Source organism: Lissotriton vulgaris, chromosome 8, assembly GCF_964263255.1.
Source record: "Lissotriton vulgaris chromosome 8, aLisVul1.2, whole genome shotgun sequence".
NCBI lineage: Eukaryota > Metazoa > Chordata > Amphibia > Caudata > Salamandridae > Lissotriton > Lissotriton vulgaris.
Genome location: NC_141696.1, coordinates 745,677,520 through 745,704,645, shown reverse-complemented (window position 1 = coordinate 745,704,645; position 27,126 = coordinate 745,677,520). Strand labels below are relative to the sequence as shown.

General features: G+C 45.7%; 1 protein-coding gene across 6 annotated transcripts in view; it reads right to left on the bottom strand.

Moving 5' to 3' along the window:
* Positions 1–27,126, bottom strand: part of ERCC5 (ERCC excision repair 5, endonuclease) — a 235,201-nt gene that overhangs the window by 58,404 nt on the left and 149,671 nt on the right. For all 6 annotated transcript variants that reach the window (XM_086934652.1, XM_086934653.1, XM_086934655.1 and 3 more), the window contains one exon: positions 23,115–23,259. In XM_086934652.1, coding sequence (XP_086790778.1) covers positions 23,115–23,259 — 145 coding nt within the window. The remainder of the gene's footprint in view (positions 1–23,114; positions 23,260–27,126) is intronic.

The window sequence follows — 27,126 nt, the reverse complement described above, 5'->3', positions numbered from 1 at the left end:
AGGGTTCCAATGGCGGCTCCGAGGTAATCTTTCTTTTGAGGAGCGACAATTTTCCGGTGTTGGCGTCGATTGTCACCTCTCGACGTTCCTCCACCGCGAGCGGTTGGAGCCGAAGCTTCGATACCACCAAGGCAGCTTTCGGCGTCAATGCTTGTTGAGAATGTCCGCTCTGCTTAGGCGCGAAGGCCTTCGGCGCCGACTTGGGAGGAAGGGTAAAACGGATGGGCGTTTGTCCCTTGGCAGGCTTCGGCGTGGGCCTTGGCACGCCAGCGTCCTGGCTGGGAACCACAGTGGACTGTTGGATCCGCTTCAAGGATTCTCCCACCTTCTTAGTAAGGGATGCCGAGGGCTGAACTGTCTCGAGCGTCTCTTCGTCTCCGAGAGCCCGGTCGTCGGCAGGCCTCTTCTTCGGTGCCGACGCCTCTTGGCCCGTCGCACCGTCGGCGTGACGCTTCTTCGAAGCCGTCTTCGGGTCCGCGACCCCTCTCGGTGCCGACACAGCCGCGTCGGAAGTCTTCACCTTCGGCGCCGACCCCGAGGACTTCGGGTCGGCCATTTTGGCGCGGCTTTTGTGGTCGGCCATCTTGGCGTGGCTCTTCGAGTCGGCCATTTTGGGTTTCGTGGAAGTTGACGCCTCCAGAACCTTCTTTACCAACGCCAGTTTCGGTTTCGGTTTCGCATCCGAGGGTGCGTGACCGGTTGGTTTCACTTTCGGTTTCTTGCCAGAAATGTCCGTGACCGGGCCCGGGGGCGGGGACGTAGGACTTGTAGTAAGATCTCGGGTAAGGCCCGAAGGCGATCCCTCGACCTGGGCCGTATGACGGGGGGAAACCCCGGAGTCCGTTTGGGGATGCTCTTCCTCTGAGCTATCTCCCATGGCGGCACAAATCAGTTCGTCGTCCCCTACCTCACCGGAGACTTCGTCGCCGGCCTCCTCGTCCGCGTCGTAGGCCTCTTCTTCGGACGCGGGGCCAGAGTCCGACTCTTGTACGCCGGCTTCCTCCTCAATCGACTCCTGAAAGACGTCATCAGGTGTGGGTGCTGAAGCCGACAACTGTGCCTGGAGTCGATTAGCCCGGCGAATCTTCAAAGTTTTTTTACTCCTAAACGTTGAACAAGCCATGCAGGTGTCTTCACGGTGATCCGGCGACAAGCATGTGTTGCACACAGGGTGCACGTCGAGGTGCGAGTATTTCGAGTGACATAGCGGACACTTCTTGAATGGAGTCCGCTCCATCGCAAATGAGTTAGTGTAGGCCCGTCCGCGTCGAAGCACGTGGAAGGGCAGTAGGAGATTGGAGCTGAGAGTCAGTAAGAAAACCCGAACGCAACTATACCGACGCCCAGCCTAAAGACCTTTTGGTCTCAAGTAAAATCGAACAACTATCGGTTCCGAAGGAGGGAACCGAAAACACATCCGAACCCTATGGCGGAAAAAAACAATCTGGGGATGGAGGCGATGCCCATGCGCACTGTAGTCCAGGGGAGGAGCCACCTATCTCGTGATACTTCGAAGACTCTTCCAGGACAACAATGTGCAATCATCCGGACCCAACACTAGGTGGCGGACTATGCACAGATATGAATTCAGCAGCCCACATGCCTCGAACATTTGATTTCCTCCGAATGCCATGTCAAAGGATAGTCCAGGGTGTACTGAGCTGTCGCTTCTGTGAGCGGGAAGACTGCCAATTTGGACCAGTTGACATTTATGCCCGAGATGGCCCCAAACTTGGTGACCTCGCGCAGTACGGGATTGAGATTATCTTGGGGTTAGCTATGTAAAGAGTGACGTCGTCTGCATAAAGAGAAATTATAAGCTACCTAAAGGGGTAGATCAGGGCGTGTTCTTTATGGTGTTGCAAGGGGTTCTATAGCCAGTGACTGCAAATAATATCTGAGACTCACTTCTCATATGTGAGGTTCTTTTTTGATCTAAAATAAACTTTTATTATGGATGTTGCATAAAACAAACAAAACATTTCTCTGCTAATGTCTGTAATAGACTTTCACATCACCCACATTAAAAAGAAAGAAAGAAAACTGGTATTTAAAACAATTTGTTGAAGAATTTTTCAAGGTCATCAGGGCAAGAATCTCTGCAGAACAGAGGTGGTTCTATCAGGGTGCCCCTGAAAGTCTGAGGCCGTGGGCCAGAGCACACTTTGCCCATGCCTTAAAACATCTCTGCCTACAGCACCGATTGTCTCACTCATTAAATAGGGCTTTAAACATGTCTCAGGCCTGTCACAGCAGCCTGTGTGTGTGTGTGTGTGCGGTTTTAAACTGCCATTCGACCTGGCAAAATAAACCTTTTGCCAAACCTTCCTTTTTAATACAGGATAGGCCCTGGACAGCCCTGTGGGCAAGGTCCAGTGTATTTAAAAAGTGGGGCATGTACTTTTTAGTTTTACACATCCTCATAGTGAAAAAACTTGTATATTCGTTTTTCACTACTGAAAGGCGTACCTTTCCCATTTTAATTTTTTTTAGTTTTCTTTTAGTCCTCATTCACCTCAGACCACAGTGACTAAACCAGTCGCTAGTACCTTATACGTTGTTAGATAACAGGTATTTGGAGTTATAGGGTTTGCCCACCTGCTAGTACATCTGGGGACTAGAACGGCACAGTTCCGAAAAAAAGAGGCACAGTCACTCTCTAATGTGGGCTACTAAACACTGGCCACTGCTGATGTTGGCAATAGGAAAGTGGCAGGCAAAATGTACAAATTACCTCTATAAGGACCTATATTGCTTTAACATTGAATAAATCTTAACTATTTTTATAATAAGATGCCAAAGAGGAAAGTTGAAACTTCAAAGTATTATCAAAACATATTTTTTCTTTTTCTTTTCTTTTTTCAGATAAATATATTTGAAAACATTTATACATCTGTGCATATCATTTTATCATATATCATGCTCAACAGAAATTCATCACTATTACCAAAACATTTTTGGAAATCCATAAAGTGCAAATGCAGACAATAAAGCATAAGAAAAAATGTGCCCCCTAGCGATATATAATCCTGACATTCATACATACATACTCGCATACCAATCGTACCATTTCACTTCTTAAAATACATACCTAACACCATAAATACATAGACTAAGTACCACAAGACAAAGAAAAAAAGAAGACAACCCAAAGGTGTACTTGATGGAATACAATGAGAACTTAGATGAAATAGTTCTGCCAATTAGCTTTTTGGTCTAGATGGAGTTTACCAATTTATATCCAAACAGTGGATGTTGGGCCGACGTACGTTTCGGTGATGATGTCACCTTCCTCAGGGCCAAGGACAACATGTACAAAGATATATATATAACATATATACAGATTCTCTACTTATTTTAAAAGAACTGGGGCATGGCACAGTTTTCTATTGGATGAGTAATCAGTGGGCAGGTTGCAGTGTATACAGGCTCCGACAGTTTTTTTATGGGACGTATACTTAGTTGTACAGAGTGTTTCTCATAATGTAAGTCCATAAGAGATTGTAGGCAAAGGACTGCTGAATATCATGCGCTCCTTCTGATCGTTTTAATTTGTAGGTCCCAAATTTTGGAGAGTTCAGATCGGCCAGCCTCTTTGTCTGATTTTGAGAGAGCTGGTTCCGCGACCGGGGGTTCCTGGGACAGAGCCCGAATAGGAAAGCGGGACATGCCCAACACAGTCTAGAGAGATCCAGTGAGGCATAATCATAGGACCAATTTCTATAATAAATGAAATGGATACACATTCAGATTTCATTAACGATTCTCGCACACCTCAGCATTTGATCATCTCAATAGAAACTCCCAGTGTGCTTTCTTCCTCCTAGTCTTGGTCCCTCTCAAATCTAGCTTAGACATCAGAAAGACCGAAGACAGCATGCAGAGGCACGAGCATTCCACCCATTTTTTGCATATTTCCCTCCTGGCCAGAAGTATAGCATAGAAGAGGAAGGACCTTGCTGGGCCTGTGACTTTGCTGGAAATCCTAAACATTATCAAAGAAAGGCTTAATTGAATTTGGAGACCCAAAATGTCTGAGATGGTTTTACCAATTTTTACCCAAAAGTCAGAGATAGCCGGGCATTCCTTGAATGTAAATGTAAATGTAAATGTGCTTCGATTTATATAGCGCACTTTAACCCAGGGGCCTCAAGGCGCTTGCTTAGGGAACCCGTCCTGGTATTCCCCTGTGAGATACCCGGCCGGGTATCCACAAGGTGAAAGCCAGGCATCCCGCCGCGAGGGGCCGTAGTGGAGATTAAGCAAGCTATTGCCCAGAGTCGCAGAGTGTGACCCAATGAGTCGAGTAGGCACCAGAGCGAGAATTGTCGACTCCGTGGAATTTTTTAGCCCGAGACCCGCCGAGGCGGGGAATCGAACCCTGGTCCACGGCCGATCTCAGCTTCTGGGTCTGCCGCCTCTAACCACTGAGCCACGCTTCTCTCTCTTGAACATATGTCTATCAGATGCTTTTCTCCAGGCTGCATTTCTTACAACTGACTGGGGGCCCTGCTGTCAACTTTGACAACCTTTGGGGAGTTAAATATGCCCCATGAATCGTGAACAGGTGGTTCCTTCTTAGCCATGCCGATTTTACTGTGGAGAACAGAATACTAAAAGTTGTTTGCCAAAGATGTTCCCAGGGTTCGTCCGGCAGACAAGCCCCCCATAATTTCTGCTAGTTTGAAGTCCCCATCAATTGCCTATTCCAATACCAGGTGGAGACCTCCTTCTTCTCCATTGGTCTTTCCACATAGTGTTCCTCTAAAGTGTTGCCCATGCCTATAGGTAATTTAAGGTTTTGGACCCAGCTTTGAAGTTGAATATATTTAAACTCAGAGATACCCCCTTCCAAGATGGTGTAAAGCACTTACTAGGGTAAGTGTGCCCTCTTGAGCTAGGTCACCCCATACCTTGAACCATGCCTCTCTACATGGCTGTGCTAATTTGTCTCTTAGGCACTCTGGTGCACTAGGGGAATCCCACAAGGGGGTCAGTCTAGACATGTAGCTAAGGCCATTCAGCCGTCTAATATTTGCCCATGTTTTCGCCATTGCCTGTAGCACTTTCAGCCTTCTTTTAGAAAAACCTAGGCTCTCCATATTTGAACAAGAAACCCTCCTGGGCCAGACTAGCACCCATTAGTACAGCTGAAAACATTCCCCTACCCCAACACAGTCTGGTGTTTTTAAAAGCATCCTAGAATGGGACAATTGGAAGGCCCAAGAATAGTACTGCAGGTCCGGAAGCAAATGTCCTCCCTTCTCCCTCCTACGTCTCAACTTTTTCCAGGCAATTCTGGTTCCTCTACAGGTCCAAATGAATGAGTTAATAGCCTGCTGGAGTTTATCTATAGCTGGTTTGCCAAAATGTGGTGGAATGACATTAAAAAAGAAGGTGATTTTGGGAAGCACTGTCATCTTGACCAGGTTCACCCTACCAAAGATTGACAGGGGGAGGGTGGCCCAGTTCTTCATCAGCCTCTGACACTCCTTTGTTAAGTTAGCCAGGTTGGTCTCTGAAATTCTGTTAATGTCTTGTACTATTCTGACCCCAAGATACCTCATGTCTCTATTGGTCTGGTGTTGACATACCCCCAAGTTCCATGACATGAACGCTGTCTTCTCAGCATTTACCCCATACCCTGATATCCTGCCAAAATCTTGGGCATGCTTTATTACCACCGCCGGGGCAGTAGAAAGGCCTGAGGAGAGAACCAGAACGCCATTGGCATAAAGATCTACCTTTCTCTCCCATCCCTCATACTTGAATGGTAAAATGTCCACCTCATCTCTCAACCTCTGGGCAAATGGCTCAATATACAACTTGAAGAGGAGGGGAGATAGGGGACAGCTCTGCCTGGTACCCCTAGTGATTTTAAAAGAGCTGGTTAGATTGTCGTTAACCAGCAATTTTGAAGACGGGTCTTGGTAGATCAACTCTATGGCTCTACGGAATTTTGCACCAGGGTTAAAATTTCTCCAAATTCGCCGACATATTCACCCAGTTAACACCGAAGGCCTTGGTGGCATCCAAGGTCATAGCTGCAAGGTGGCGGAGGCGCGAATAGGTTGTGGCCAGATCTATTGCGCCTATGAAATCATATGCAAGATCGTAAAGGTTTCCACCCTTGACAAACCCCTTTTGGTTGAGGTGCAGCATATCTCCTGCTACTGATCCCAGCCTGTCAGCCAGGGCACTGGCAAAGATTTTATAACTTGCATTTAACAATGAAATCGGTCTATATCACTCACACCTCGCTGGGTTTTTCCCCGCTTTTAATATCAGGGTGATAGTTGCCTGGCCCGACGAACCATGCAGCTTTACTCTGTCGCATAAAATCTCATTGAAAAGCTGGGTCATGTCTTGAATCAGGACCTCCCCAGGGTTTTGTAGAGTTCTATTGGCAACAAATCCAGGCCTGCTGCCTTTCCCCCTTTGCTAGCTAGAATGGCCCTCTTTACCTCTTCCTGTGAGATTTCCTGTGCCGAAAGTTCCTGTTGGGTTGTATCCAGGGGATTAAGCGAGTTCACACTCATCCACTTCACAACCTCTGATTTATTAACTGCCTTGCCTTCGAGGTATAGATTCTGAAAAAAATCATAAAATGCACACCCTATCTCTTCATCTGTGGACAAGACAGTGTCACTTTCAACATCATCAACTGCTTTTATCAGGTTACACGTCCTATCTGATTTTGCCTTCCAAGCCAATAGCCTACCCGCCTCCTCACCATATTCGAAACAGGCAAGCTTACTCGCATCCCATCTATACATGACCCTCGTCTGAGGATGGTGTCTAGCTGCTCCTTTAGTTCTTTCAATCTAGCCATGTTTTCCTGCTGTTTCTCCAGTTTAACCGCTTTGTTCAAGTCATCCTCTACGATCATCATCCCTGCTTCCTTTTGGACAACCTCTTCTCTATATTGCTTATTTCGAAAACACACCCTACTAGTGATGGTCCCCCTTAAATAAGCATTCAATGAATCCCAGTCTATGGAGGTCGAACCTGAACCTGAATTATGACCCAAAATGCACTTCATTGCATGGTACAGATGCTTCATCTCCTCTATATCTAAGAGCAGCGTGCGATCAAAAGTCCAGACTAACGCTCTGCCTGCTTTCCAGATCCAAATCGAGGCATACCCCTGAATGGTCGGATAAATATGGTGTCAAAAAGCCACTATCTTTGATTTTCCCCCTCAAGCTATTGCTGACCAGGATATAATTGATTCTTGATTCATGGCCATACTTTCTTTTGTAGTAGGAAACTCCTAACTGGTGGCCGGATCTGTCTCTCCAAACATCGCAAAGTCCGGTCTACGTCATCATTGAATGGAGATATGCCCAAGATTTAGATAGTGTAGTGGCTCTGCTATTCAGAGACTTGTCCAATTTGGGGTCTGATACGATGTTAAAATCACCAGCCAGGATTACTGGGTCTGGGAAGTCGAACAGATTTGCAAAAATAGTTTTGAGGGGGGTAGGATCGTCATGGTTTGGGTCATAGTAGTCTACCAGTGTGAAAATAAAGCCCCCAAGGCCCCTTAGGTCCTCTGCTCACAACCTCTTAATTACCCCCAGGTACAAAAGCAAGAAACATGGCGGCGCCTGCTTCTCTTTCCTTGCCCCTTCTACCTGGAATTCTCTCCCTCTCTCAATCCTGCTTACCCCTGATTACATAACTTTCGGCAAAAGTCTTAAAACCTATCTGTTCCAGCTAGCTTATGACTAATCTCCCTACTCACACCTGCTCTTTCTTTCCACTTGTCTCTGAGCGCCATGAAACCAATTGGTGTCCGTGCGCGGTAACAAATTCTTTTAACATAACATAACATAACATTGGGACTCTGGTTAAAAAAGATCATATGTTCCACCCACTTTAGCTTCTTAAATATTTCGGTTGACTCATCTTTCGAGAGGTGAGTCTCCTGCAGAATTAGAACCTGCGCGGGGGAATCACTGATGTATTGTACGATTTTAGCCCTCTGAGTTTGACACTACAGGACAGGAACTGAACCATTCTCACTGGGTTTACCCTTGAGGCTCATACAACGTATAAAGTAGGGAGGTCGCCACCACCGGACTGAAACATTGGAACTGACATAGCTAAAACAGCTGAAGAAAAAAAAAAAGACTGTTGCGAAAGAGGACATTTGGGGGATTTTTCCCACATTCTCCCCACCCACTGCTACCCCTCTGAACCCCTCCCTGGAGAACCCACCCCAATGTTATGCTGGACTGGACATTGTAGTTATCTTATTACATCTAATAAGTGATAACCTCCAAATGGGAGCAGGTAATCAGTTCATGATTGGAGTCTTTGGAATTGTAATGAAAAGTATCCTCTCATGATGAATTGGAATTTTGAAAATGGCAGTTTTAGAAATTTGGAATTTTCCTGGCTTAGCCATTTAGTGCTTGCAGCCTTTCTCTAGGTCACATGACTGGGTGTTGCCAACAGTTGGGCTTTGTGTATACCTCCTAGACAGCCACACACAATAGAAAGCCTTGGTCTCTCTGGATGGGCCATCACTGGCAAGATGGGAAGGCAAAGCTGGGCCCAGTCACATTTACACTTATATAGGCAGTGTCCTGCCTCTATACAAAGGGCAGCATATCCCCTCTAGTCTAGAGCCAGGACAGGGAAGGCAAGAAGCCTGGGGACTTCAAACTAAAACCTCCAGAAGATTCTCCGACTTCAAAGGCCCAAAATATACATACTAAACTACAGACACAAATTCTTTAGTACACTTGTGGACCTGTGGATTCTCTGCCAAGAAGAAGGACTGCTGTGCTGCTGAAAGGACTGCCATTCAGCTGCCCTGCTCTCCTCTTGCCTGAGTGAAAAGGACTGGACCTGAATCTGCTGAACCAATGACTCCAAAGTGACTGCAAGAGCTACTTGGCTGGCCTCCTGAATAGATCCTCAGGGACAGAGGGCTCGAACCAAGCACCTGGACTCTGCCATCTGTAAGTCCTACCCTGCCAAGTGTTGCCATGCCAGTCCTGGCTCATGCAAGTGGGCCGAAGGGTGCTTTGCTAGTCCATCTGTGGATTCAGTAGAACAGACATCTCCTCTACTGTGTGAAGCAATCCCGAGCAGAACCAACTCATTGCTTCTACTGCAAGGGTTCTTCCTGCGCAAGGATTCCTCATCAAACTCGTAACCCGCATTGGAACAGCCGCAGTGTGAAGCTTCTCCGATGCAGGCTGTGACATTGCAGGTCTCCCACTGACAACATTCTTGACGACGATGCAGAACCTCACATCGCAGCTCCTCAGAACTGACTTATCGCCTCAGCTGCGCAATGCATCCTGACCGCGTAACAGCTCAATGCTCCGCAATCAGGATTTAATGCACTCTAGTTCAGCGTGCCTAACAAGGCCCCTGTAGCCAACCTGCTCTCCATCGCAGTTGGCCTAAATTTGTGACTTTGTCCTCGTCCGGCATGATCAGATATCCACCATTGGCAGTTTGTGCTTTCTGGTGCCATTTTCACTGGAATCTTTAAACTTGCATATCTCTAGTTTTACTGACTGGAGTTTTGTCATTTTGATAATGTTTTATTAATTAAAATGTACTCTATTTTTCCAACTTGATGTTGGATTTAGTTCATTTTGTGTTTTCACTTTATTACCGTTTGAAGTACTGCATAAATACCTTAAAGATTGCCTTTAAGTTAAGTCTGACTGCTCTGTGCCAAGCTACCAAGGTGTTGCGCACAAGTTAATTTGGGATTGCTTGGGTCTCACCCTGGCAAGTGACTGTGGTTGCTGCTCGAGTAGGGCAGTACAAGGCCTTACTAGATAAACAAGCATTGGCAAAGCGAATAGGCTTTGCCTATACAAAATCCTTTGGCTTTGTCAATGTTTTTTTAACGTGCTTCACAGCAGCATGAGCTGCTGTGAAGCATGGTTTAAAGTAGAAAATAAAAATAAAAGCACTATGACAAAGCCAGCTCTGATTGCGACATGGTGTTTTTTTTTTTAACTTTAAGTCCTGTTGTAAAGCAGCCCACGCTGCTGTGCAACATGTGAAAAAATAGCCAAGAGGGGTGGCGGCAATCCAAGCCAGAGGAGGGTGAGAAACATTAGCAAGAGGGAGATGGGGGAGGGAGGGATATTTGATAACAGCGAGAGGGAGGGCAGGGGTGGTGGTGAAAATAACAGTGAGAGGCTGGGAGGTACGTAAACTTCGAAGTGAGAAGACAGCAGGTTACAAAGACAACAAATGCTCCTTCGGCTCTGTGCCCATTTAAATTGCATTCTGGTACATGTAGTCCGCCATTTAAAATATTAGCAACCCAAATTACAAAAAGCTAAATTGACACAAAAGCAAATGTAGATGAGCTACTACTGGCACCAGACACTGAGTGTCTGTCTAAAATTAAAAGCCAAGAAAAGTTTCAGCAAGATGAATTAAAAGGGCAAAAATAAGTTGGCAAACTAAACTGCATTCAACACTTGGCATCTAACACAATAGGATTGAGTTCAGTACGTGGGTTGGAAGAAGAATCTAAAGTCTTTGGGGAAGTTCATAATCCCTCACATTTGGCCATCTTCTCTTCCCTGTTCCAAGCATTCAGGGGAGAGATGGATAGGAAAGGAGGTAACTTGCACGACACCCCCAATTAAAGCCCAGAAGAGTGCACAGCAACAATGAGTGGGGTAGTTTTAGCCAGGTATAGCCTCTCTGGGAAGCAGGACGAGGGCTGGGTGGGGCACCAGCACAGCAGACAGGGATGCCAGAATTTAGCTATGCCAGCCTGAAATGTCCCATGGAGATCCCACTTAAAAAGGAAAGCAAAACGGCCAGCTGTGCTCACAGAAATGAAAAGTAAAATAATTGCATGTAATCTGTGGTTACACACCACTGCCATGTGATGAGGAATAACCGCTCCTGGAAGTCACCTCTGCTGTAAAGCTACTGACTAGTTGCAAACTTGTGGCTAAGCGGCAAACTCTTAAACTGAAGTATTACAAAAAAGGATGTGACCCAAATCGGTTCAACATCCTGTGATTCTGGGCAAATCACATAACCTCCATGTGCCTAAAGTACAAGTTACTTACCTTCGGTAACGATGTATCTGGTAAAGACTATTCTAGCCGCAGATTCCTTCACGCAAGATTATCCCCAGGCGTGAGACTGAATCCGGAAAACTTTTGACGGGAAACTTTTGCAACAGCATCCCTGCGCGCCAGGAGGTCGGGGCGACACCACGCGACTCCGCCCAGGCGTCTTCCGCGTACGTGACGTCAGCGATGTCACATAAGACCCACCCCGGCGCGCCTACGTCAGTTTTCTTCTGAGAACTTTTCCGCGCCAAAACGCAGAGCCACCAGATAAAAAACTGTGGGAGCATGGGAACAGTGTGTAAAGAATAGAAAAAGGGGAGACAAACGACACAAGAAAAAACAGTGCAACACTGCAGTGTCCAAAGGCAGGGGCAGAAGAAAGAACAAAGCAGAGCCTTGAGCAGCCACCCTGCCAGCACGGTGTTGCCCCGCCCCCGGCGTGCAGGGATGCGGTGGCAAAAGTGTTTAGGATCCAGTCTCATGCCTGGGGATAATTCTACATGAAGGAATCTGCGGCTTATAGTCTCTATCAGATAAACCAAATAAAAACAAATGTGTTGTCGTGTAATGTAAGTGGTGCTCTTGAACCTATACCATCAGGTTGGAAGTAGAGCGGGAGGAGCTGGTGGGGGTGAAGGAGAGAGACTGCAGACACATGCTCTCTCGAGGAGTGCATGTGGGAAATTGGACAAGCAGTGGCAAAGCCAATAGGCCTGCCTATGCAAGAGCTGTTGGCTTGTTTTAGCAATGCTGTATACCAGAGTTCAGCATGGCTAAAAGTTAGTAGGGTAAAGGAGAGTGGTGTGGAGTAGAGTATCGAAAAGTGGAGTAGAGTGGAGTGTTGTGTAGTGGCGTTGAGTGGCATACGGCAAAGTTGAGCGGAGTGGAGAGGAGTGAGGAGGAATATCATGGAGTAGCATACAGTGTTGTGAAGTGGAGCACAATGTCAGAGTTGAGTGTCATGGAGTGGAGTGACATAGAGAGTGTTGTGTACCGTGGAGTAGAGTGTTGTAGAGTAGAGTGGCATACAGCAGAGTAGACTGTCATAGAGTGGAGTAGCACAAAGCAAAGTGGAGTAGTGTATCATAGAATAGAGTAGAGTGGCAAGGAGCTACATAGAGGGAGTTGGAAGTGCATCTTAGAATTGAGTAGCGTCGGAGAATGTCATAGAGTGGAGAAGAGTGCTCTAGAGTGGAGAGGCAGAGAGTGGAGTATCAGTGGAGAGGAGTTTAATGGAGTAAAGCATCAGAGAGCGGATTGTAGTGAAGTAAAGCAGCCTAGAGTGAAGTGGTGTAAAGTGCAGTGGAGCAGAGTACAGTGACAGAGTAGCGTAGAGTGCAGTAGCATAGAGTAGAGTGGTGCAGAGTAGATTGCAGTGGTGAAGAGTACAAAGGCGGAGAGTGGAGAGGCTCAGAGTGGTGCATAGTGGAGTAGAATGGTGCAGGGTAGAGTGCAGAGGTGTCGAGTGGCGTGGTGTGCAGTGGCACAGAGTGCAGTAGAGTGGAGCAGAGATGAGCGGTGGAGAGTAGATTGTAGTTATGCAGAGTCAGAGTAGAGTGTATGGTCGTAAGGTGGTGCAGAGTAGAGTGGTGAACACAGCAGTGATGTAGAGTACAGTGGTTCAGAGTAGAATAGAGTGGCATAGAGTGTGGCGATGTATAGTTCAGTGGTGAAAAGTGACATAATGTGCAGTGGCATGGAGTAGAATGTTGTAGTAGTGGCATAAAGCACAGTGGAGCAAAGTAGCTGGCATAGGTGCAGTGGCGTGGGGTGCGTTGGTTTTGAGTGCAGTGGTGTAGGGTGCATTGGCGAACAGTGCACTGGTTTATAGTACAGTGACATAGCATAGACTGCAGTGGTGTAGAGTGCAGTGGCATAGAGTAGATTGTATCAGAGTAGAGTACAGTGTTGCAGGGTACAGTGGTGCAGGGTTGAGCGCAGTGGCGTAGAGTGGTGTTGAGTCAAGTGGCACAGCAGTCATTGCAGTGGTGCAGATTGGAGTAGAGTGGAATAGAGTGCAGAGGTGTAGAGTACATTGGGTCAGAGTAGACTGAAGTGGTCTAGAGCAAGTGGTGCAGTGTAGAGTTGAGTGGTGCAGGGTAGAATGGAATGGTATAGAGTAGTTGCATAGAGGGCATTGGCATAGAGTTTAGCGTTGCATAGTGGAATGGCCTGGAGTGGTGTAGAGTGCAGTGTCATAGAGTGCAGATGTGCACAGTAGATTAGAGAGGCGTGGAGTGCATTGGTACAGAGTGCAATAGAGTGCTGCAATGTAGAGTGCATTAGCATAAAGTGGCGCAGTGTAGAGTGGCATAGAGTAGAGTGGCAGAGAGTTCAGTGGCAGAGACATCAGTGTTGCAGAGTAGAGTGTAAGAGTGCAGTGGTGTAGAGTGGCGCAGAGCACGTTGGTGTAGAGTGTAATTGCATAGAGTGGCGCAGAGTAAAATGAGAGTGCAATGACGTAGAGTTGCGTAGAGTGCAGTGTCATAGAGGATAGTGGCGTACAGTGCAGTGGCGCAGAGTGGAATAGAGTGGCATAAACTGAAGTGGCACAGAGTAGAGCATTGTAGAGTACAGTGTTGCGGAGTAGATTAGAGTGGCTTAGAGTGGAATGGCGTAGAGTGAAGTGGCATAGGGTTTAGCGATGAAGTAGAGTGGCATAGAGTTCAGTGGTGGAGAGAGCACTGTTGCAGAGTGGATCAGTGTCATAAGAGTGGAGTTCAGGAGAGTAGAGTGGTGTAGAGTGCACTGGCATAGAGTAGAATGGTGCAGTGCAGTGGAGTACAGTGCAGTAAAATGGCATAGAGTGTAGTCTCGTACAGTGCGGTGTTGCAGCGTTGTGTAGAGATGTACAGCACAGTGGTGCAGAGTAGAATAGAGTGGTGTAGAGTGCAGTGAGGTAGAGCACAATTGTGTAGAGTGTCGTAGCCTGCAGTGGCATAGAATGCAGTGGCATTGAGTAGAATGTTGTAGAGTATAGTCATGTTAAGTGCACTGTTGCAAAGTCAATGACATAGGTACAGTGGAGTAGGGTGCATTGGTTTTAAGTACAATAGAGTATAGGGAATTGGCATAAAGTGCAGTGGTTTAGAGTAGAGTGGCGTAGAGTTCAGTCACCGAGTGTAGTGGCGTAGAGCAGATTGTTTCAGAGTGGAGTGGAGTGGTGCAGGGCAGAGTGCAGTGACGTAGAGTAGAGTGGTGCAGTGTTGATTGTAGTAACATAGTGGAGTGGCGTGGAGTAGAGTGACAAAGTACAGTGGCGTAGAGCTGATTCTTTCAGAGTAGAGTGAAGTGGCGTAGACTGGAGTGGGGCAAGGTAGAATGGAGTGTTATAGAGTAGTGGCAAAGAGTGCATTGGCGTAGACTGCAGTGTTGTGGAGTGATGTGAAGTGCAGCAGCAAAGAATGCAGTGGTGCATAGTAGAGTGGGGCAGAAATGACTGGCTTAAATAAGGCAGAGTAGAGAGGCATAGAATGCAATGGCATTGAGTGGCACTAAGTGCAATTGAGTGGTGTAGACTGTAGTGGCAAAGAAGATTGTTTCAGGGTAGAATTAAGTGTTTTAGAGTGCAGTGGTATAGAATAGAGTGTCACAGAGTGTAGTGGTGCAGAGTAGATAAGAGAGTGGATTGGCATAGAGTGTAGAGGCGTAGAGTACAGCCACAAAGTGGTCAGTAGCGTAAAGTGCCTCAAGTAGAATGACAGAGAGCGCAGCATTGCAGAATACATTGATGTAGAGTGCAGTGGAGTAGAGTGGCGTAGAGTGTAGTGTAACAGAGCAGAATGCTGTGGCAACAAATGATGGACGGAATGTTAAATTAATCAAACATTCACCCCCAGTCAAGAGATCTGGGTTAAATCCATCATTCTTTTGCGGACTATGCCACCCCAGTTTGGACCCAGCCATATGCAAATCAATTTTGACACTATTCCTCGTGAAAACAGTCTAGCCCAAACTGCCAATACCGGAAACAAGCATCCTGGGACCGGATTCAGGGTAACATCCCTCATCGGCCAGGCTAGCTTGAATCCAGTGGTACAGCGAGCAAGGGACCTACGTCTGGGCATACCCATCCCACTTAGGGCAAAAAGTGCTGAGGCAACAAATGATGGATGGAATGCTGAATGAATCACACATTCATCCCCAGTCAAGAGATTTGGGTAAATCCATTGTTCCTTTGCTCATAACGCTTCTAGTTTGGATCCAGCCATATGCAAATCAGGCTTGACCCTGTGCCTCATGGGAACAGTCCAGCCCGATCCGCCAAGCCAGGTGCTCCCTGGACTGGAAAAAAGCATCCTGGGACCGGTTTCGGGGTTAACACCCCTCATGAGCCAGGCTAGCTTGAATCCAGTGGCACAGCGAGCAAGGGACCCACATCTAGGCATACCCATCCTACATAGGGGGAAAAAGTGCTGTGGCAACAAATGATGGACGGAATGCTGAATGAATCATACATTCAACCCCAGTCAAGAGATCGGGGTTAAATCCATCGTTCTTTTGCTCACTACGCCACACCAGTCTGGACCCAGCCATATGCAAATCAGTCTTGACCCTTCTCCTCATGAGAACAGTCCAGCCCGAACTGTGCAGAGTGGCATACTAAGTAGTGGCATAGAGTACAGTGACGCAGAGGAGAATAGAGTGGCATAGAGCACAGTGACGCAGTGTAGAATAGAGTGGTGTACAGTGCAGTGGCATACAGTATAGGGGTGTAGAGGGACTTGGTGCAGAGTAGATTGGGGTAGAGTGCATTGGTTTTGAGTAAAGTGGTGTAGAGTGCAATGTTGCAGAGTAAGGTGGCATAGAGTGGAGGGGCATGGAGTGGTGTAGAGTGCATTGGCGTGGAGTGGTGTAGAGTAGGGGGGCGTAGAGTGGAGTAGTGCAGGGAAGAGTGCAATGAGACAGTGTGGAGATGAGTGGGGTAGTGTAGAGTGGTACAGAATAGAGTACTGTGGTGTGGTGCAGTGTAGAGTGGGGTAAAGTGGAGTGTGCATGGTATGATAGCATCCTGCCAACATAGACAACACATCTTCAATTGAAATGCCCATTACATTTGCATTCAAAACAATTTTACTGATAAAAGTATATAACACACAAACAATAATGTGTGGAAATTTCTTCACCGATTGTATTAATTTGATAGTCAACAAATTACATTTACAGACATTTAACTTTTATTGTGTGCTAGAAAAGAAAACATCTGTACAGCCTTCCTCAAGCATAAATAACATCATACAGCACACCCCGACTAGCCAGCATGATTGTCACATAAATCCTCTCACTTTGAAGTCAGAGAAAGAAAAATAAACTTCAAGCTCCCTTTAAGACACAGACTGACATTTGACCTCTGTCTTTGAATGCAGATAAAATGTGACAAGAACAAGATGTAAAGGCCTCTTTACAGAAAGCGAGTTTGTGGAATTATACAGTAAACAGGTGTTTGGCCAACAGGAGGGATGAACTCGCGCTGGACAGCCTAAAGCAAACAAAAGCAGCAAAAGGATAACCAGAATATGTGAGTTACAAACCACAAAGTCAATTGGTACTAACTGGTGGAATGCATTCCTAGGTCAACTTTCTGAATATCCCCAAGAAGTTTTTGGTTGGTAGGCAGTACTTACAGCTAGTGTAAGGACAATGGCCACAGAAAGTAGTACTTGGCCCACATCAATACAGACAACACATCTTCAATTGAAATGACCATTACATTTGAATGAACAAACAGTTTTACGGATGAAAGTATAAAGCGATAATGTGTGAAACTGTCATCACCCATTGTATTGATTTGTCAGCAAAGCACATTTATAGACATTTAAATTTTGTTATATGCTAGAATAGAAAACAACATCTGTACAGCCTTCCTCAAGCAGACCCCACTAGCCAGCATGATTGTCACATAAATCCTCTCACTTTGAAGTCAGAAAAAGAAAAAGAAACTCCAAGCTTCTTTTAAGATACAGACTGACATTTGACCTCTGTCTGTGAATGCACAACTAATATGACAAAATACGAACAGGATCTGAAGGCCTGTTTACAGAAAGCGAGTTTGTGGAAAAATACAGTAAACACATTTTTGGGCAACAGGAGGGACGATCTCGAGCTTCACAGCCTAAAGCAAAGAAAGGCAACAAACAGAAATTCAGAAAATGTGAGTTACAAACCACAAAGCCAATGGTAAGTAACTAGTGGAATGCATTCCTAGGGCAACTTTTTGAATGTCCTCAAGAGATCTTTACCAAAACCAGACAGCTGCACCGTCTGGTAGGCAATACTTGCAGCTTGTGGAAGGCCAATGGTCACAGAAAATAGTACTTGGTCCACGCTCCACGGCATGGACGAAGACTCCGAAACCAAATAGGAAGATTGGGGCCAGGAGAGAATAACATGGGAGCCAACCAATGGTAAGTAATGGGCGGGCTCTAAGCGCCTTTCAAGATTTATTTTAAGAGTTTTCGCAAGCACAGCACAAAAGCTTTGCAGGCGAAACCTAAAATAGGCTTGCTCAATACAACATGATGTAATGTAATAACATTGTTTGTAGAGGTCAACGTGGGGTGTTAACAGTGGGACCAGTCAATATCAATATAGAAACATCTTTAAAACCAGGTCAAATGGGGGAAATTCACGAATATATGAATATAATAAACAGATATATAAACAATATGGCTGACAATCGGTCCTCAACCACTTCCCGATCAAGGCAAGTAAAAGAGCAACTGATTAATAGGGAAATCATTTGCCTCTATAGGTGTCAATCAACAAGGCTGAAAGTAAGCATTAAGCAGTTCTACATTAGCCCAACGTTAAATGGACAAACACTATGCGTCATGGCATTAAGCTGCCGCTCTGTTGACCAGAAGCTGTGAGCCCACTTAAGGAAACCGCGTTAGGCAGTTGAAAGTATACATTAAAAAGGGCATTTGTATGGATGGGAAAGGCTCCTGCAAGATGGCATTCTGAGACACATCAAGATATAACACTATGGTGAAGGCTGAGGGAATAATGACCATGACCAGGCCATAAAGGGAAAGCCAGAGAAGTCAAAGTGTGCAGTTGATGGGCTGTAAGTGGCTGTTTTGTCAGGCTGAGGAGGCTTTGGGAGTGGGGCCAAGAGGGAGACTGGGATAAGGGGAGTATAAAAACAGGGAGGCATTTCTTTGCCGGGGGAGAGGTTCACAGCCTGTGCCAGAGTTGCCTTATTAGTTTTTATTCATGCTTCTGTTGATGTTTTGATATATCGGTACCATTCTGTCACACATTATAATCGGATGTATGTAATCGGCCATGATGTACCCCCAAAGCTATCAATAAAATCTGTTAAGAAAAAAAAACAGGAGGCATGTAAATAAAAAGTGAGGGGCACTTACAAGGCCCAGCGGAATAGATGATGAAAGGCAAGAACACATTAAAGTTGTGCAGGAGGAGGGGTCTAAATGGCACAGAAAGTGATAAATGAAAGGCAAACAAAAATATTAAAGGAAGCTCCTGGAAAGGGTAAAATTAGGAAACGAGATGAAAGCGAACCATAAATTTTACATGAAGGAGACATGAAAGTACAAGCATTAGCTATGCCAGTAGGTCGCGTCTATCCAAGAGGTACTGGCTTTGCCAATATGTTTTAGCCATGTTGTACACCAGCATGGCTGCTGTTTAGCATGAGTAAAAGTTAATGGGGTACAGGAGAGTGGAGTGTCAAAGTGAGGTAGAGTGGAGTGTTAGGGACTGGAGTAGAGCGGCGTGGAGTAGCGTAGATTAGAGTTGAGTGGCATGGAGTGGAGAGGTGTAGAGTATTGTGGAGAGAGTAGAGTGTCGTAGAGTGTAAGGGCATATAGTAAAGTACGGAGTGTAGAGTGGAGTGGCACAGAGTGTCGTGAAGTGTTGTAGAGCAGAGTGGCTTGGCATGGAGGATGTTACATAGAGTGAGGTAGAGTGGAGTAAATTGTAATGTGGAGTGGAGTAGTGTAGGAGAGGTGAATGGCATAGAGTGGAGCAGTGTTGTAGTCAAGTGGGGTAGAGTAGATTGGCATAGTGTGTCAGAGTGGACTGGCATGGAGTGGAGTGTAATAGCAGAGTGGAGCAGTGGAGTAGCGTGTTATAGAATAAAGTCGAAAGGAAAAGAAAAAGTAGAATAAAGTCGAGTAAAGTAGCATGGAGTGGTGTAGAGGGAGCTGAGTAGACCGTCGTAGAGTGAACTAGCGTTGTAAAGTGGCACACAGCAGAGTAGTGTGTTGCAGAGTGGCGTAGAGTCATAGAGTGGAGTATTGTGGAGTGTAGTGCCGTACAGTGGAGGGTCACAGAGTGGAGTAGAGTGGACTAGAGTGAAATGGCCTAGCGGACAGTGTGCAAAGTAGATTGGCGAAGAGTCAATTGGTTTTGAGTAAAGTGGTGTAGAATCCATTGGTGTAGAGGGCAGTGATGTAGAGTGGCATGACCCAGAGTAGAGTGCACAGGTGTAGAGTAGAGTGCATAGAGTACAATGGTGTAGAGTGCAGTCGTGCAGAATAGATTAGAGCGGTGTCGAGTGTAGTGATGAAGAGTAGTGTGGAGTAGAGTGCAATGGCACAGAGGGCTGTATAGTTAAGAAGTGCACAGTAGAGTGCACCTGCGTAGAGTGCACTGGTTCAGAGTAGAGTGGCAGAGAGTGCAGTCTTGTAGAGTAGGGTGTCAGAGTGTGCATAGAATGCATTGGCATAGAGTAGAGTGTTGCAGAGTACAGTGGTGCAGGGCCGAAGAGTGCAGTAATGTACAGTAGAGTGGGGTAGAGTGCACTGGCATACAGTAGCGTGGTGCAGAGTAGAGTAGTGAGGGGTAGAGTGCAGTATCACAGTGCAGACGCAGCACAGTAGATTAGCATGATGTACAGTGGATTGGGGTGGAGTGCATTGTCAGAGTGCAGTAGAGTGGTGTAGAATAGAGTGGTGCAGGAAGAGTGCAGTGGTATATCGTGCAGTGGCACAGAGTAGAATGGCAGAGTAGAGTGGCATAAGTTACAATGGCAGAGAGTGGTGTAAAGCGTCGTATAGAGCAGTGGTGTAGAGTAGCTTAGAGTGCATTGTGTACAGTGCAGAGGAATAGAGTGCTGCAGAGGCGTAGAGTGCTGCAGAGTAAAGTGACGCAAAGTGCAATGGTGTAGAGTAGAGTGGTGGGGGGAGCAGTGGCATTGAGTAGAGAGTAGTGGCATAGAGTGCAGCGGCGAAGAGTGTAGTTGTGCATAGTAGGGTAGGGTAAAGTGCACTGGCATAGAGTATAATGGTTGGAGTAGAGAGCCATATGGTAGAGAGACATCGAGTGAAGTAGCTTAGACTGGAGCGGTGCAGAGCATAGTGCAGTGTGGAGTGGCCTGGCATGGGATGGAGAAGTGTGGAGTGATGCAGACTAGAGTATGCATTGTATGGAAGCACACTCTCATTACAGACAACACATCTTCAATTGAAATGAACATTACATTTGCACAAACATACAGGTTTGCAGATTAAAGTATACAGCACACAAACAATGTGTGGAAATGTCACCACCAGGTGTATTAATTTGTTTTTATCGCATAAAAATATTTGTTTCCACCACACTAAAGAATTACCACAAAATGTGCTTCATTTGTGCATTCCTTATTCTAATATATTCTGAAATATCTGCACAGTTCAGTTACAGACCTTCAAATTTTGTTTTATGCTAGAACAGAAAATAATATCATACAGCACACCCAGTGTAGCCAGCATGATGGTCACATAAATCCTCTCACTTTGAAGTCAGAGAAAGAGAAGAAAACATCAAGCACCCTGGAAGACAGAGCCTGATAAGAACAAGATTTAAAGGCCCATTTACAGAAATTCTGTACTGGTGGAAGAATACAGTTAACAGTTTACAGAAGGGAAGGGACAAACTCAAGCTGGACAGCTTAAAACAAATAAAGCCAGTAAATGTGAGTTGCAAACCACAAAGCCAAAGGTAAACAATTGGCGGATTGATTTCCAGGGGAAGCTTCCTGAATGTCCCCAAGATCTTTTGACTGGGGGAGAATGTTTGCTTTGACAGCATTCTGTCCATCATTTGTTTGCTGTAACACTTTTCGCCCTAAGTGGGATGGGTATGCCCAGACGTGAGTCCCTTGCTCACTGTGCCACTGGATTCAGGCTAGCCTGGCTGAAGAAGGGTGACATACCCTGAAACAGGTCCCAGGATGCTTGTTACCAGTCCAGGGAGGACCTGACCTGGCAGTTCGGTCTGGACTGTTCCCATGGGGCACAGGGTCAAGACTGATTTGCATATGGCTGGGTCCAAACTGGGGTGGCGTAGTGGGCAAAAGAACGATGGATTTAACCCACATCTCTTGACTGGGCTGAGAATGTTTGCATTGTCAGCATTCCGTCCATCATTTGTGTGCTGTAACACCCAAGATGATGCTAGCAAACCAGACAGTTGTGCTGTCTGGTAGGCTTCGGCCTAAAAAGTGAAGCAAAAGGAAAATGCCTGTTCAAGTGGGACAGAAACATAAAAGGCTTTATGAAACCAAAAGGAACGGAAAAATCTGAAAACAATGAATAGACGAAAGCAAGAATAAGAACAATAGTTACTTACCTGTAATCTGTGGTTCTCCAGTATTGGTGTCTTTCATAGATTCACATGAAAGACAGATTCAGATTTTCACCTTAATGAACCGGTAATTCTGAAAAAATAAATTCCAAATCCTCAGACATCAGCAGAGAAAGATTTGCATTCCTTGGACATCAGGAGATGTCTCAAGTTCTATCAGCAACGAATTGCTACAATTCGGAAATCGGATCAACTTTTCGTAGCGTATGGGAGGCTATGTCAGGGTTACTCTGTATCCAAACAGACCATAGCTCGTTGGATGTCCTCGATGATTAGTCTGGGTCATCAACAGGCGGGAAGGCCTCTACGCACCACGCCGAGAGCACATTCTACGAGAGCGATCTAATCATCCACCGCTCTCTTTGCTGGGGTGCCCCTCCATCAAATCTGCAGAGAGACAACCTAGTCCAGCAGACACCCTTTTACCAAACACTACTGTTTGGACACTGCAAGTGATGCAGATACTTCAGTGGGACGAGCAGTTCTCGGCAATCTTTTTCAATAAGGTGAGCCTCTGTTCTCCCTCCTCCACTATGCTCTTTTTAGACGCTTATTCATATATTGTTTTTATATCCTACCCAGTATGCATATGTAAACACTACTGTATTTGTATACGTTTAATTGGTTCATGATGCATTGATATGCGTATGTACATTGATACTGTGATGCAACGAGCGTCTAACGAGGATGATGGTTTGTACTGCTATCTACTCTGATTCAGGCATGTGAATCTATAAAAGACACCCCAATACTGGAGAAGAACAATAGTTACTTATCTGTAATCTGTGGTTTTCCAGTATTGGTGTATTTCATAGATTCACATGCACCCACCCACCTCCCCTCAGAGGCTCCTTTGGCTATGATGTTGGCTCCACTCCTGTGCGAGAAAATCTGAGAGCCTGAGTCTCTGGGGAGAACATTCTAGTGGGTGCGGTCGCCTGATTGGCTGCAGTTTGCAATATACAAAATGACTATGATAGTCATGAGTGTGGAAGTTTTTACTCTTGTAGCTTAGGGCTACTTTGCTTCCTGGTTTTTGGGTAATTATTTGCATATTATTGCTTTTTTATGTACCGTGGTACTCCCACTCCGACGACGGGGAATGATTCAGGCATGTGAATCTATAAAAGACACCCCAATACTGGAGAAGAGTGGGTACACATATAGGAGAGCTGAGACTTATGTGGTTGTTCAGTGCCATAAGCAGCAATAAAATGGAAGACTATGGGATGGTATTGTTCGAAATACTATGTTGCAATGATGTCAAAATAATTCTTTAGTGGTACTATGATGAAAGTAATAAAGGTATTTGTAAATTATGCCGCCTAGTTGCCTTAAAATTAGATGAGTTTATGGTTTGGAACATTTTTTAATCACATTTAAAGAGTTGTATTATTTTAAATCGAAACAATTCGTTAATAAACAAAATTACAAAAGGATTACCTGAATCGAATTAGAGGCTGCAATCCGTGACCAGGGAATTCATTCAGAATTTCCATAGCAGTGACACAGCCTACAGTTGGTATCCCATCGGTGTAGTCACTGCCCAACAAATAGGCCAGGTTAATTAACTTGTTTCTGTCCAACCCTGAGAGGGAGAGAGGGGGAGAAAGAGGGGGAGAGAGAGAGAGGGAGGGAGAGGGAGAGAGAGAATTATTTACCTAAGGGACCCTAATAGATCCCAACAAAAAAACCATCTGCCTCATAACAGACCATCACATAGCTCCAGGGGCTTTACACAGCAGCATTGCATCCTCACATACCCCAACATACCAGCATCCAATTTCCAAGAGGACCCCCCCATCAATTCTGGATTATAATTTGGTTGCCTAGTGCCTGCCATCACCATCCAAAAAACTTTATTCGACTTATTAGGTCATAAAAGCACAAAACATTACATATAAAACAAATACACATGACTTCTACAAGTAATTCATGAAAAGTCATTGCAGAGTCAATACACACGCTCTAGAATGGATGTATATAGATATCATAAAAACAATATATACAGTTTAAAAAAGTTATATCAAAAGCTAATTAGCTAAAACACTTCATATAATTACTTTTTGTACAAACTATCTTATTTAAAAAGCCATTGATTACACAAACGTACATCACAGCGAAGCATATTTGTTTAGTGGGCAGTTATCTCTTTGAGGGACCTAGCTCTTATTGCCCACACCCACCCCAGGAATTGTGCCATGGCTACAACTATCACTTCGGTTGTGCCACTTCTGAGAATTCTTTCTGCCTCTAGTGCCCTTCTTGTTCCCAAAAGCTTACATATTGTAGACAGCCAGAAGCGCTGCAGGGCTTTATAACCATTACATTCAAACAGTGCATGGGCCAATGTTTTCCTACTGTTCTGGCACACCGGACACAAATCATCACAGAATGTGAACCATTAGCTAGAAAAAGCTTTTAAAGGCAGTGTGCCAACCCTGAACTGGAAATATAATTTCAGCTCAAAGGGCTTTGCAATAATATCCTGCAATCTTCCTGTACCATGTCTTTGAAGATTTCTCGAAGGCTCTTTCCTAAGACTTTGTTCCTACTTCTTTATCATTATAGTAGCAAATATTTATGAAGCGAAACCCACTAACCCAGCATAGGCCAAGCCCTTGTTTGCGCCCTGAAAACTCGTCCCCTGCCTCTGGTCACCAGGTAGATAGCTCCCATACATTTCACGGTGTAAGAGCAAGTAAGGTAGTCCTACATTTCACGCCACATGCTTTCCAACTCCTTTGCCACATCTAAGCTTTAGGGCTCAAGTTTAAACAAGCATTAGGAATGCATTAGGGCTCGGGTTTGTTTGAGTTAGAGATAATGGATTGTAAATGGCAATGTGTTTTAGGCATGTGTTTTGGAGTGGAAACATGTGGTGTGTGTTGGAGATATGTGTGTTGGATTGGAATGTTATCAATGGTGGCATGCTGCACTTTAACGCAATACCTTTAAAAGGTAAAGTGCAGCATAGTGCGATAGGTACAATATTAATTGGTGGATACGTTATCAATTGGTGTGTGGTGGATGTGTGTGCCTGTAGGAATTGTGCAGTGATGGCTGTTGTGTGTGTGTGTTTGGTGGAAGCGTGTAGTGGTGGCTTGAGGTGTGTATGACTGGTGGTAGCGTGCAGTAAGAGCTGTTAGTGAGTGTGGCTGTCAGGCGTACAGAGCTGGATGGTAATGCGTGTGGTTGGTGAAAGTGTGCACTGACAGCTGTTGATGATTGTGCCAATTGAAAGAGTGGCTGGTGCACTGTCAGCTGTTGGTGTGTGTGTGTTTAGTGAAAGTTGCACTGACATTGTTTGTTGTGTGCGTGAGTGTTTAGCGGCACTGATGCATGGTCGTGTTTGTTTTTGGTGAAAGCGTACATTGATGGTTGTTGGTGTTTGTGCCTGGTGAAAGCATTCATTGACGGCTGGGCGTGTGTTGTGTGTGTTGTTTTCTGAGTAGTGGTGAGTGTGTGGTGGTGAGTCTGTGGGGGTGAGTGGTGACGAGTGTGTGGTGTTGAGAGAGTGAGGTGTGTGGTTTGTGTGTGTGTTATGTGTGTGTGTTATGTGTGTGTGTGTTATGTGTGTGTGGTGTATGTGTGTGTGGTGTGTGTGTGTGTGTGTGTGGTGTATGTGGTGTTTTCTGCACACTCACACACTGCCCCTACACATTCACTCACTGCTCACCCGCACACTCCCAATGTCACCCTGCATAGTCACACACTGTTTATCCTGGACACTCATTCTGCACACTAACACAATGTGCACCCTGCACCCTTACACACTGTCTCTGCAGTCACTCTGCACTCACTGTCACTTTACACTCACTCTGCACTCAGTCACTCTGAATCTGCACTCTGAACCTGCACCCTGCACTCTGAACTCTGCACTCACAATCTGCACTCTGAATCTGCACTCTGCACTCACAAATGCACTCTTCACTCACACTCTGCACTCTGAATCTGCACTCACTCTGCACTCTGAACTCACAAACAGCACTCACAATCTGCACTCTGCACTCTGAATCTGCACTCTGCATTCTCAATCTGCGCTCTGCACTCTTAATATGCACTCTGCACTCACAATCTGCACTCTGCACTCACAATCTGCACTCTGCACTCTGAATCTGCACTCACAATCTGCACTCTGCACTCTGAATCTGCACTCACAATCTGCACTCTGCACTCACAATCTGCACTCTCAATCTGCACTCTGCACTCTCAATCTGCACTCTGCACTCTCAATCTGCACTCTGCACTCTCAATCTGCACTCTGCACTCTCAATCTGCACTCTGCACTCTTAATCTGCACTCTGCACTCACAATCTGCACCCTCAATATGCACTCTGCACTCTCAATATGCACTCTGCACTCTCAATCTGCACTCTGCACTCTCAATCTGCACTCTGCACTCTCAATCTGCACTCTGCACTCTCAATCTGCACTCTGCACTCTCAATCTGCACTCTGCACTCTCAATCTGCACTCTCAATCTGCACTCTGCACTCTCAATCTGCACTCTGCACTCACAATCTGCACCCTCAATATGCACTCTGCACTCTCAATATGCACTCTGCACTCTCAATCTGCACTCTCAATCTGCACTCTGCACTCTCAATATGCACTCTGCACTCTCAATCTGCACTCTGCACTCTCAATCTGCACTCTGCACTCTCAATCTGCACTCTCAATCTGCACTCTGCACTCACAATCTGCACTCTGCACTCACAATCTGCACTCTGCACTCTGAATCTGCACTCTGCACTCACAAATGCACTCTTCACTCACACTCTGCACTCTGAACTCTGCACTCACACTCTGCACTCACAAATGCACTCTTCACTCACACTCTGCACTCTGAATCTGCACTCACTCTGCACTCTGAACTCACAAACAGCACTCACAATCTGCACTCTGCACTCTGAATCTGCACTCACAATCTGCACTCTGCACTCTGAATCTGCACTCACAATCTGCACTCTCAATCTGCACTCTCAATCTGCACTCTGCACTCTCAATCTGCACTCTGCACTCTCAATCTGCACTCTGCACTCTCAATCTGCACTCACAATCTGCACTCTGCACTCTCAATCTGCACTCTGCACTCTCAATCTGCACTCTCAATATGCACTCTGCACTCTCAATATGCACTCTGCACTCTCAATCTGCACTCTCAATATGCACTCTGCACTCTCAATATGCACTCTGCACTCTCAATATGCACTCACAATCTGCACTCTGCACTCACAATCTGCACTCACAATCTGCACTCTGCACTCAATCTGCACTCTGCACTCACAATTTGCACTCTGCACTCACAATCTGCACTCTGCACTCACAATCTGCACTCTGCACTCACAATCTGCACTCACAATCTGCACTCTCAATCTGCACTCTCAATCTGCACTCTCAATCTGCACTCTCAATCTGCACTCTCAATCTGCACTCTCAATCTGCACTCTGCA